We start from the raw sequence: 11,611 nt of genomic DNA, 5'->3' as shown, positions 1-11,611 counted from the left end.
GCCTTGCATGCCTGAGGCCCTGGGTTCGATTCCTCAGCACCACATAAGCAAAATGAAAAAAGCCGGAAGTGGCCCTGTGGCTCAAGTGGTAGAGCTCTAGCCTTGAGCTGAAGAACTGAGGGACAGCGCCCAGGCCCAGAGTTCAGGCCCCACAACTGGACCCCCCCCCAAAAAAAGAGGTAGTGTGAGGGTGACTCTGAGAGTTCAGATCTGATAACCTATAGGGTCACTTCAGAAAGTTTCCTGAAATAAACTATATAACTTAGGGTTAGAAATGAAGGAAATATAAACAAAGTATGTCCCATACTTCTGCCATAGCTCTCAGTACCATGAGGACAGATGAGCAGAAGTCATTAGTCTGTAGTTAGAGTTTGTCCAAGAGTATAGCATCTTGTGTTCTCTGAGTCTTCTCTTTTTTACCTCTACATATTCTAATGAACTCAAAGTGATTTTCACTAAGTACTCGGAGATTAATTTTTAATCTCTCTAGTATAAGATAAAAATGTTTCTCCCTCTGCTTTGTTACTTTTACAGATAAGGAGCTGACAGATGAAAACAATTTAATTTCTCACAGTAGTGTAGACTATTCTTATAATTAGGTAGCATATATGTTACATGTTTTACATTTACGTAACAACCAGGAATATGAGTGCCCTGTGTATATTATAAATTTCCATAGTAAGAAAGAAGTAAAATAGTATATATTCACAGATATTTTTATTATAGGATTTTAATATATAGAAATATAGATAGATATTTTAAATAGAGAATATATATTCTTTATATATAAAAATTAATATAATTAAAAATTTAAATATATACCAAAGTGAAAGATAATATAATAAGCTCCAATAAACACACTTCAATGTGACATCTTTTTTGTTCTATTTTAATTATATTTTTATTATCTTCAACTAATTGTACAAAGGGGTTATCATTCAGCAAATCAGTTCATAAATACTTAAAGGCATTTTGATAGTTTTCCTCCTTTCCTCCTTCTCTTCCATCCCTCCCACCCCAACTCCTCCATTTAATTATCCTCGTTATCAGTGTTCTCAACAATATGTTATTTTTATTTTGCCAACCTCTTCATCTTAATTTTTGTTTTGTTTTTATGGAATGTTTTAAGGTATGTTTGAATGCCTAAATGTCATATTATTATTATAGCACCTATAAATATTTGAATACACATCTCTAACTGTAGATATATTCTTATATCTCACTTATTTAGTAGCAAAGGAAAGTGAGGTAGGATTCAAGTGAGAAGAGAAAACATGGTGGAGAAGGAAAACACATTAATACATATCCTCACTGTCACTGATTGTTACATTGACATAAGAAAAAGAGATAGCAGAGACATCAAGAGGAATATAGAAAAATAAAGAAAAAATAATTTATTATTTATCATTTTCTAGTTTATCTCAAACACTCTTGTCTATATCCTTATTACCCTTTGTCTTATTCCTTGCATTCACCTAACTACTTACCTCCTCTCTATCTTTAATCTGTTCCTTTCACCAACATATCATGACTCTGAACTCTGTTGCTTATGGTTCTTGCTTTTCTTCTGGAGAAAAAAAAACAACTATTGTCTGAATTATTCAGTATGACATTTATGTCCTTACAAAAAAATGCATATATGTTGCATAGGAGTGAGTATTTTGTTGTGGAAGAAGGTATGTTCTATATTTAGTAAACTGGATTACTGAGTTTTGTGCAGAAATACTGGTTTTGCAGGAGTTGTTGTGCTGCTAACAATGCCACATATTACATATATTATGACTAAAGCAAGTATGATTCTGTTGAACAATGGGAAAATTGCTGTCAATTCTGTTATTTTTTGTCTTTTTTTAAATGCATTTTGTAGAGAAAATTCTTGATTCAGAAACTGTTTATATATAACCAACTATAGTAAGATATTACATGAATATCACATACTATAAGTATTTAGCTTAGTTTACTTCAAACTATGATTATTTCAATATGGATAGTCATCATGACATAAAATGTGTCAAATGGGTATCTAGTTACTGTGATAAACTGACGGCATATATCATTCTATTGTAACTCTATGATATAATTCAGGTTTGCTAATATATATTTTTTATTTACTCTCTAGGATTATTTTTATCCAAAATACTTAGGTAAGTTTTAAGGATCTGAATCAGGTGATCTTTTGAGTTTAACTGAATTGATACATCCTATCCAATAAAACTTTACTGATCATGGGCATGAAATCTTTGCAGTTTTCATTTAAAGAAATGGACACATTTGGAATGGTTCTTAATCACATAGCATTTTCCCTTTATTTTTTGTCATTCTCACGTATCTCCTATAAAATGTCTTTGTGTTGATGCCCAGCTATCTCTAGGTACCCAAAATATCCTCTATAAATATGAATTTTCATGAGTTATTTCTCAGTGAAAAGGAACATCTCTAAAGTCTCCAGCTATGATGATGTAAGCAGTTATCATCTAAATATCTGTAGAATCATTAACCATTTTTCTGTGATACCTTTTCATATGTCTCTCAGTATTCGATAAATTTTTTATTTTGTGTATAATATTCAGAGTTTATCAAACCTACTTTAGGTAGGATATTCTTTCTCAATGGAAATGGTTATTATTTTGTACATGAACCCATACAAAATAAAGAATATACTGTGCCTTGCTTGTTTTATTTAAATGTATAACTTTAAAGATAACATACTTAAATTTAACAGACCTACTTCTGCTTAATCTAAATAGTCTATTAAATTGACAAAAAGCAAAAGTAAATGGGAACATTGAGGGTTAGCATTTGGAATACTGATACTTATGATCCTATAGGAAAGTAAGTCTTTGACATTTAGAATAATTCCTGCTATGATTTCAGAACAAGTAAATGTGGCTACTTTAAAAAAATGCATTTGTTTTTATTTACAGGTTGTCTTGGCTCTTTTCGAGCTGGAATATTTGTTGGTGGACGTCAGTCAACAAATTCTTATCCTGAACTCAGGAGCTGTGTCAATGGTAAGCAGCCCCATCATAGATCCAAAACTAAAAATAGACAAAAGTATAGCAAAGCAAAACATAAACCTTTCAAGTACAATACATTTATGTCAATGTAAAATAGTGTTTAAAAATCAATAAATGAACTGTTGAAGGGTTGTATGCCTAGTTAGGAAGTATTTTCAAACTTCATATGAATAAATATCTTTTAGTTGTAGTAAGTGCACTTGTTTAAAACAAAACGTCACCTAACATTTAAGCTGGATTGTGATCCTTAAATCACTGATTTAAATTTTTTTCTTTATAACAGCTCTATTTTGGCTACTGTTGCATAATGAAGTAGTGCAACCAAAGTTGATCAAACAGATCAAATAAACCAAAGTTGATCAAACAGATCAAATAAAGCCAGGCTTCTTCCTACAAGTCTAGTTTTGTCTTTGCCTTTGGAATGTAGTTTCACTATGTGGACAGTGATCAACATTCAGCATATGAAAAATGTCTTTCCATTGTCTACTTAAACAAAGATTATTTTTTAATTTAATTTTATTTTATTTGTGAACATACTGTACAGAGGGGTTACAATTGCATGGGCAGGATAATGCGTACATTTCTTACCAAGCATTGCAGCCTCCTCCTTTGTTTACCCTTCCCAGCCTCCCCCCTCCCCACCATCCCAATCCTTCTCCTTCCCCCCCCCCCCCCCACCCCCTTCCCCCCCCCACACCGACGTTGTAAAGCTCGTTTTGGACATGACAACTTGTACTTCTCATTGTTGCATCAGTCCACCTGTATCCTTAAACAACTGGTTTTTCCCCATCTCCTCCACAAGTTATACTGACATCAAATATGTGAGAGCAGGGGTTATACTGTGGGGGAGGGACATACAAAGCAACAAAGAGATAATCTTATAAATGCATTAGAAACACCTGCATGAAAGAAAAAACATTAAAATACATATCTAAGGGTTCATTTTCCTGACATCACATTATCTGACCTTTTCCGCTTGACTCATACATATACTAGATATTGCAAATAAGGGAAACCATGGGACCTATGTTTCTTTGGGCCTGGCTTACTTCACTTAATATAATTTTTTCCAAGTTTTTCCATTTCCTAACAAATGGGGCAATGTCATTCTTTCTGATGGAGGCATAGAATTCCATTGTGTATTTATACCACATTTTCTTGATCCATTCATCTACTGAGGGGCATCTGGGTTGGTTCCATATCTTAGCTATGGTAAATAATGCTGCAATAAACATAGTTGTGGTGGTAGCTTAGTGTGGTCTTGTTTGTAAGCATTTGGGTAAATGCCCAAAAGTGGGATTGCTGGGTCATAGGGGAGTTCTATGTGAAGTCTTTTGAGGAACCTCCATACTGCTTTCCAAAGTGGTTGGACAAGTTTACATTCCCACCAACAATGAAGTAAGGTTCCTTTCTGTCCACATCCCCTCCAGCATCTGTTGTTATTAGAGTTCTTGATTTTTGCCATTCTTTCTGGGGTGAGGTGATATCTCAATGTTGTTTTGATTTGCATTTCTTTTATGGCTAGGGATGTTGAACATTTCTTCATGTGTCTATTGGCCATCCTTCTTTCTTCTTCAGAGAAGTTTCTCTTTAAGTCTTTCGCCCACTTATTTATTGGGCAGTTGTTTCTTTGGGGATTTGTTGTTGGGGGGTTTAATTTTTTGAGTTCCAAGTATATTTTATATATGAGACCCTTGTCTGTTGTATGGCTAGTAAAGATCTTCTCCCAATCTGTGGGCTTTCTATTGATCTTGCTAGCTATGTCATTTGCCCTGCAGAAGCTCTGCAACTTTATGCAATCCCATTTGTCTAACCTTTCTTTGATTTGTTGTGTTTCCGGGTCTCTGTTCAAAAAATTTCGGCCTGAGCCAAGGAGACCTAGGGTTTCTCCTATTCCATCCTGTAATGTTTTCAGAGTGTCTGCTTTGACTTCAAGGTCTTTGATCCATTTGGAGTTGATTCTGGTGCAGGGTGATATATAAGGATCTAGCTTTAGTTTTCTACATGTAGTTAACCAATTTTGCCAGCACCATTTACTGAAGAGGCTGTCTTTCTTCCATTCTATTGTTTTAGCTCCCTTATCGAAGATTAGATGGCTATAGGTCTGTAGGTTCATTTCTGGGTTTTCAATTCTATTCCATTGGTCCTGAGGTCTGTTCTTATGCCAGTACCAAGCTGTTTTGATTACTATGGCTTTATAGTAGAGTTTGAAATTTGGTATTGATATTCCTCCAGCAGTGTTCTTTCCGTTGAGGAGTGTTTTTGCTATTCGGGGTCTTTTATTGTTCCATATGAATTTTTGGATTGCCTCTTCTATTTCCTTGAAGAATGAGGTTGGAATTTTGATAGGTATTGCGTTGAATTTGTAGATAGCCTTGGGAAGTATTGCCATTTTCACGATGTTAATCTTTCCAATCCAGGAGCATGGGAGGCTTTGCCATTTTAAACAAAGATATTTTGACGAGAAGTCTGCTGTCAATCTTGCTTTTCTCTCTTAAACCATGCATCTTCCTCTGCTTTTAAGATTTATTTTCCCAGTTGTGATTGCTTACGTCTATAATTCCAGCAACTTGGAGGTAAAGATTGTATGGGATACAGTTAAAGGCCAGCCTGGGCAGAAAGTGAAACCTCATCTCAAACACACTGAACATGATGCTGAATAACTGTAATCATAGCAATGTGGGAAATATACATAAAGATGATCATGAATCATGGTTTGAAGCAAGCCCAGGCAAGAAAGTCTGTGAGACATTTTTTTTTTGGTCGATCGTGGGGCTTGAACTCTGGGCCTGGGCGCTGTCCCTGAGCTCTTCAGCTCAAGGCAAGTGCTCTACCGCTTGAGCCACAGCACCACTGCCAGTTTTCTAGTGGTTTATTGGAGATAAGAGTCTCACAGACTTTTCTGCCCAGGCTGGCTTTGAACCATGATCCTCATATCTCAGCCTTCCAAGTAGCTAGGATTACAGGCGTGAGCCACCAGTGCCTGGCTTATGAGACTTTTTTTCCCTAGCTATATGGCTTGATCTCAGACGCAGAAGCTGGGCACTGTCCCTGAACTTTTATGCTCAACTCTAGTTCTTTACCACTTTGAACCACAGTTCCATTTTGTTTTTTGGTGGTTACTTGAAGAGTCTCACAGACTTTCCTCCCTAAGCTGGCTTTGCACCTCGATCTTCAGATCTCAGCCTTTTGAGTAGCTAAGATTACAAGTGAGAGCCACCAGTTCCAGCTGTCTATGAGACTCTAATAAACTGCTAAAGTAAATAAATACATATATACAAACATACATGCAAACATATATACATACATACAGAAGCCAGAAGTGGAGCTATGGCACAAATGGTAGAGCATTAACCTTGAGTAAAAAGGAAGTTATAAGATAGCAGCTGGCCCTGAGTTCAAACCCCAGGACTGGACCAAAAAAAAAAAAAAAAAGAAGAAGAAAAAGAGGATCATGTTCCCAAGCTACTCTAAGTCGAATACACAATAAGCTACCTGAAAAAAACTAAAGCTAAAAGTGTTCTGTGTGTTTTAAGTGGTAAAATACTTGTGGTAAAAAATCTTGTATGCACAAGATCCTGAGTTCAAATCCTTGCACTGCAAAAATAACTAAATTGGTAAATAAAAATTTGATCTTGATTTTTAAGTTTGACTAGGGCTATCTAGAATTGCCATTAACTTCAAATTAATTTAGCCCAATTATTAGACATTAGCTTTGGGAGTTTTCTACCTAATAGTAGAAATCTATAGAGGTTCTAAGGTTCTGGGATCTTGACTGATTAATTGCACAAAATAATTCCAGGTCACTTAGATCATTTCAGTCTTTCCGTCTGGCTGTTCTCCCACTCTCTGACTTTACAGTACTCTGACTAGCAACATTCCAGTTTGATCTTCCTGAATGCCAGTGTTTATTCCCTCCACCTTTGGGTTCTTTTTGAATTCCTTTCTGCTGAATGGAAATCATCCACAGGCAATTCTTATGCAATTGTATGTCTCACTTGCTTAATTCCTTTCTTTATGAATCATGTTTTTCTGCTACTCATTCCCCAATGCTTGAAAGGCATGATTCCATACATTTAACTAAGTTCTACTAATTTAATGCACAAACAGAAAATCTGTCTCCTTTCACACCATCTTTGCCCAAATTGAAATTCTGCTAATTCGGAGAGTAATTTGTTTCATTTGCCTGCCTATGAAATGGCTTCAAACACTAGATAAGGTTATATACTTGAAACAATATTTGTGTTACAACTAGCAAATATTGTACACACTTAGATTGTATCCCCAAATAGTATTGTTGTAAGGATTTGCCTAATGGGCCTACTTTGTAATGAGGAATAATTATATGAAGGAAAATTTGTATTTTTATTTGCTATTGGCTTAATGCAAAAGGATTCATCTTAAAAGAGCCATACTTTTAATTTTATATGGCATTGTATAATAAAATTTAAATAGATTTCTATTTCCTTCAGCCATTCCAGACCAGTGTAATCCTCTGCCATGCCATGAAGATGGATACTGGAGCTGTAAGGATGGCCAAGCTTCATTCACTTGCGTTTGTAAACCTGGCTGGCAAGGAACAAGGTGTGAATTTGGTATGTATAATAAAACCACCTGTGATTCATCTTTATTGGCTACATTAAAATTTCTCTGCAAATGTTATCATTCTTAATTTGTTTTTCCTTTTTTAAAATTAGATATAAATGAATGCAAAGATCCCTTCACTGTAAATGGAGGCTGTAGTCAGATGTGTGATAATACACCTGGAAGCTATCACTGTTCCTGTAGAAGTGGTTTTATTATGCTTTCAAATAAAAAAGACTGTAAAGGTAAGAGCAAGGAAGGAGAATAAGAACGTTTTTGCTGTGAGTGAACACAGTTTAGCTACAGGATCTCCTCAGGAAATCTTAGGAAACCTTGGTTGTTAATGATTATAGTAAATATCTTGAATCCTTGTAATACTTTCGGTTTACAGTATTGCCCATAAGAATATTCTGGCGCTGGAAGTGGTGCTATGGCTCAAGTGGTAGAGTGCTCACCTTGAGCTGAAGAGCACAGGGACAATGCCCAAGCTCAGAGTTCAAGCCCCACAACCCACAAAAAAAGAGTCTTATAGATGTTCCTTCCCGGGCTGGCTTTGAACAAAGAAAAAACAAAGGAAGAAAAAATATTCTGGTGCTTGCTTATTGAGTGTGTGTGTGTGCATGCACATCTCAGTAAAGAATTTTATTGCAAATCAAAGTAAAGAATTTCCTTATAAATTGAGGTTTTAGTGCAGGTGTTTCCATGTTCGACTTAGACAAAAAGATTTTTTATCCTCTCTTTTCAGAAGTTACCTACTATTATTTTTTTTCTTTGAATAGCAAAACAAAGAAATCTTAAGTACTCTTTAAAAGCTTTGCCCATTATATTTTAATATTTTCTTTTCAGAATTATTTTTGTGATTTTCAAGATAAAACCTTCATCTTGGACTTCATTTTCTATTGTGGTTCTGAGAAAGATGTTCATCTTGTTTTCTTATTCATTTAAAATCATTGGTTGTAACGCTTTTCTTTTTTCTTCTGACTTAAATGATCTCTAAATTTACCTATTGTGAGTTTGTTTTAAGCTAGGGAATTTATTTTACTTTAGATCATTGTCTCCCAGAGTTTAATTTTTTCGTATTTGCCTTTCTGTTTGGATGCTTTAATTGCTAGAACAATTCTTCAAATGTTTCATGCTACATATAAAGTAATTTGCACAAAACTTCCAAGGCGTAAGTCAAATTTTGCCTATAGGAATTAGTTACACTTAGTTTTTTCTCTTCTTCCTCAACTTTGTCTTCTTCACCCCTTCCCTCTTTTGTTTTGTAAAGAGATTAAAACATTTAACAAGTTAAAATGAAATCAAGTTTTCTTTATTAATTATAGGGTTCCTTTTCTGCCTTCTTTATCTGTTTTGGTAACTCCTTAAATTCAAATTTAAGGAATGGTCTATCCCTTATCACTTAGTAGTATTTAGCTTGAAGTTTACTATAATATTTAAAGTATAGCCAAATGATTCTTTTTTTTTTAGGCTGTGAAATCTTTTATTTTTTTATTGTGAGAATACTGTACAGAGGAGTTACAATTACATGGGCAAGATAACAAGTACATTTTTTATCAAGCATTGTTGCCTCCTCTTTGTTTCCCCTTCCCATCCCTTCCCATACTCCCCCACTTCCCACCCGGTCTTCTCCCCACTCCCCCCCAAAGTTGTAAAGTTTGTTTTTCGACATAACGACTTGTACATCTCAAATGATTCTTAAATGAACTGCATTTACAAATAAATTCTTCAAAACCATTTTCTACCTTGTGGCCATCTATCTTTTTTTTCAAAATTTTATTTTTATTGTCTTTAAATAGTTGTACAAAGGGATTTTCTGAGGTTAATTGAAGGTAAGAGTCTCATGGTCTTTCCTTCCCAGGCTGGCAATGAACCATGATCCTCAGATCCCAGTCTCCTGAGTAGCTAGGGTTACAAGTGTGAGCCACCAGTGCCTGGCTACAATGTATCTTTAGTGATATCACTCTTTGATGCATCTTTATTGATGTCATCTCTTTGATCATTCTCACCCATCCCTCCCAATGCAACCCTTCCACTCAATTTTCCTAGTATTCATGTAATATCATGATTGCATTCTCCCTCTCTTCCTCTCTTTATTTGTCTACTCCTTGCCTTTGGCCTCTCCCTCACACAAGTGCCAGTTTCCTGGTATTCATTTTGTTGGACTGTGATTTAGTGTTTTAAGGAATTACCCAATTTTAATTCTCTCCTATAAATACCATACTTCAGTTAATGTATTTGTGTGCACTTGAATACTACATTATATGTGTTTGCTTGTGCATATATGAATTAGTTCTAGCTTTCACATATGAGAGAAAAATGTGTTCTTTTTCTCTTTGGCTCTGACTTACTTCACTTAACCTAATAAAATTTGCAATTGGCATGTCATTCTTCCTAATGGATCAGTAAAATCCTATTGTGTATATATACTACTTTTTTATTGTCAAGGTGATGTACAGAGGGGTTGCAGTTACATTAGTAAGGTAATAAGTACATTTCTTATTGAACTTGTTACCCCCTCCCTCATTTTTTCTCCAATTTTTCCTCCCTCCCAATCTTCACCCCCCACAAGTTGTACAGATCATTTCCAACATATTGTCTTGTGAGTATTGCTGTTTCATTGGTCCCCCCCCCATCCTTTGACATCTAAGCTGTTTCCATACCTTGGCTATGGTGAGTAGTACTGTTATGAACATGGCTTTCATGTACCTTGGTTTGTAGTCTTTTGAATAAATGCCCCAAGAGTAGTATTGCTGAATCGTAAGTAATTCTATGTTTACTTTTTTGAGGAATCTACAAACCACTTTCCAGAATGGTTTATATTCCCATCAACAGTGAATTAGGTTTTCTTTTCCCCACATCCACGCCAGCATATGTTGTTTATATTCTTCATAATGATAATGGCTATTCTAACTGAGGTAAAATGGAATTTATTTCCTTTATGGCCAGAGATGTTTATGGCCAGAAATTTCCTTGTGTACCTATTGGTCAGTTTTACTTCTTTTGAGAAGTCTCTGTTTAGTTCCTTGCCCATTTACTAATTGGTTTGTTGATTGTTTGAGGGCTTAGTTTTGCATATTCTGGATACTATGTCAATGCCTAAATTATAGCTGACAAAGATGTTCTCTCATTCTGTAGGCTGTCTTTTAGCTTGTTGGCTATGTCCTTTACCATGCAGAAACTTCTTAGTTTGATGCAATCACATTTGTCAGTGTTCTCATTGATTTGCTGAGCCTTTGAAACTTTACTCAAAAAGTTCCTTCCTAATATGTATTCTACTCCTTTCTGTATTAGTTTTATGATATCATGTCTTCCATCTATTTTAATATCAGTACAAGTTGACAGATGGGGATCTAGTTTTCTGGATATGAATATCCAGTTTTCCCAACATCAACTGTTGAAGATTCTGTCTTTTTTCCATCCTAGATCTTTGACTCTCTTATCAAATATTAGATGGCTGTAGGTCTGGGTTTTATTCCTGTGGCTACTCTTCTGTTCAGTTGATATTTGGGTCTGTTTTTGTACTAGTTTCATGCTCTTTTTACTACTACTATAGCACTACAGTAGAATTTGAAGTTAGAATTTTTATATATACAGAACTATTATTTTTGCTCAGGATTTCTTTTGTTCATTCTTATTGGCTTATTAGAAAGTATTAGTTTGGATATTTCAAATAGTGATATTGTTAAAATATTAGTTGTAAAAACTGTTATAATTCCATATAACACATGTACTACACAGAGTACCCCTTCTACTTCTACATATAAACACTTGAATTGTGTGATTTTTCTAAACGACTTTTAACTTATCAAACATGTTTAATCTTCTCGATGGAGCTAATTAATCAAATACATACATATATACAATTTCAGAATGCCCTTTCAAAAATAAGATGTGGAGGGGAAGGGGAAAACAAATCGTTTAAATAGGGATACAAGTGGACCCATTGCAACAATGAGATGTACAAGTCATGTCAAAAACAAACTTTACAACTTTTGTGCGGGGGGGGA

General features: G+C 35.0%; 1 protein-coding gene across 1 annotated transcript in view; it reads left to right on the top strand.

Annotated features, from left to right (window-relative positions):
* Positions 1 to 11,611, top strand: part of Pros1 (protein S (alpha)) — a 48,565-nt gene that overhangs the window by 20,393 nt on the left and 16,561 nt on the right. Inside the window, exons 5-8 of the mRNA XM_013024077.1 lie at positions 2,120 to 2,144; positions 2,925 to 3,011; positions 7,490 to 7,612; positions 7,715 to 7,846. Coding sequence (XP_012879531.1) covers positions 2,120 to 2,144; positions 2,925 to 3,011; positions 7,490 to 7,612; positions 7,715 to 7,846 — 367 coding nt within the window. The remainder of the gene's footprint in view (positions 1 to 2,119; positions 2,145 to 2,924; positions 3,012 to 7,489; positions 7,613 to 7,714; positions 7,847 to 11,611) is intronic.

The sequence above is a fragment of the Dipodomys ordii genome, unplaced genomic scaffold (assembly GCF_000151885.1).
Source record: "Dipodomys ordii isolate 6190 unplaced genomic scaffold, Dord_2.0 Scaffold73, whole genome shotgun sequence".
Taxonomy (NCBI): Eukaryota; Metazoa; Chordata; class Mammalia; order Rodentia; family Heteromyidae; genus Dipodomys; species Dipodomys ordii.
Note: the sequence above shows the minus strand (reverse complement) of the source record. Positions and strands in the feature narration are given on the sequence as shown.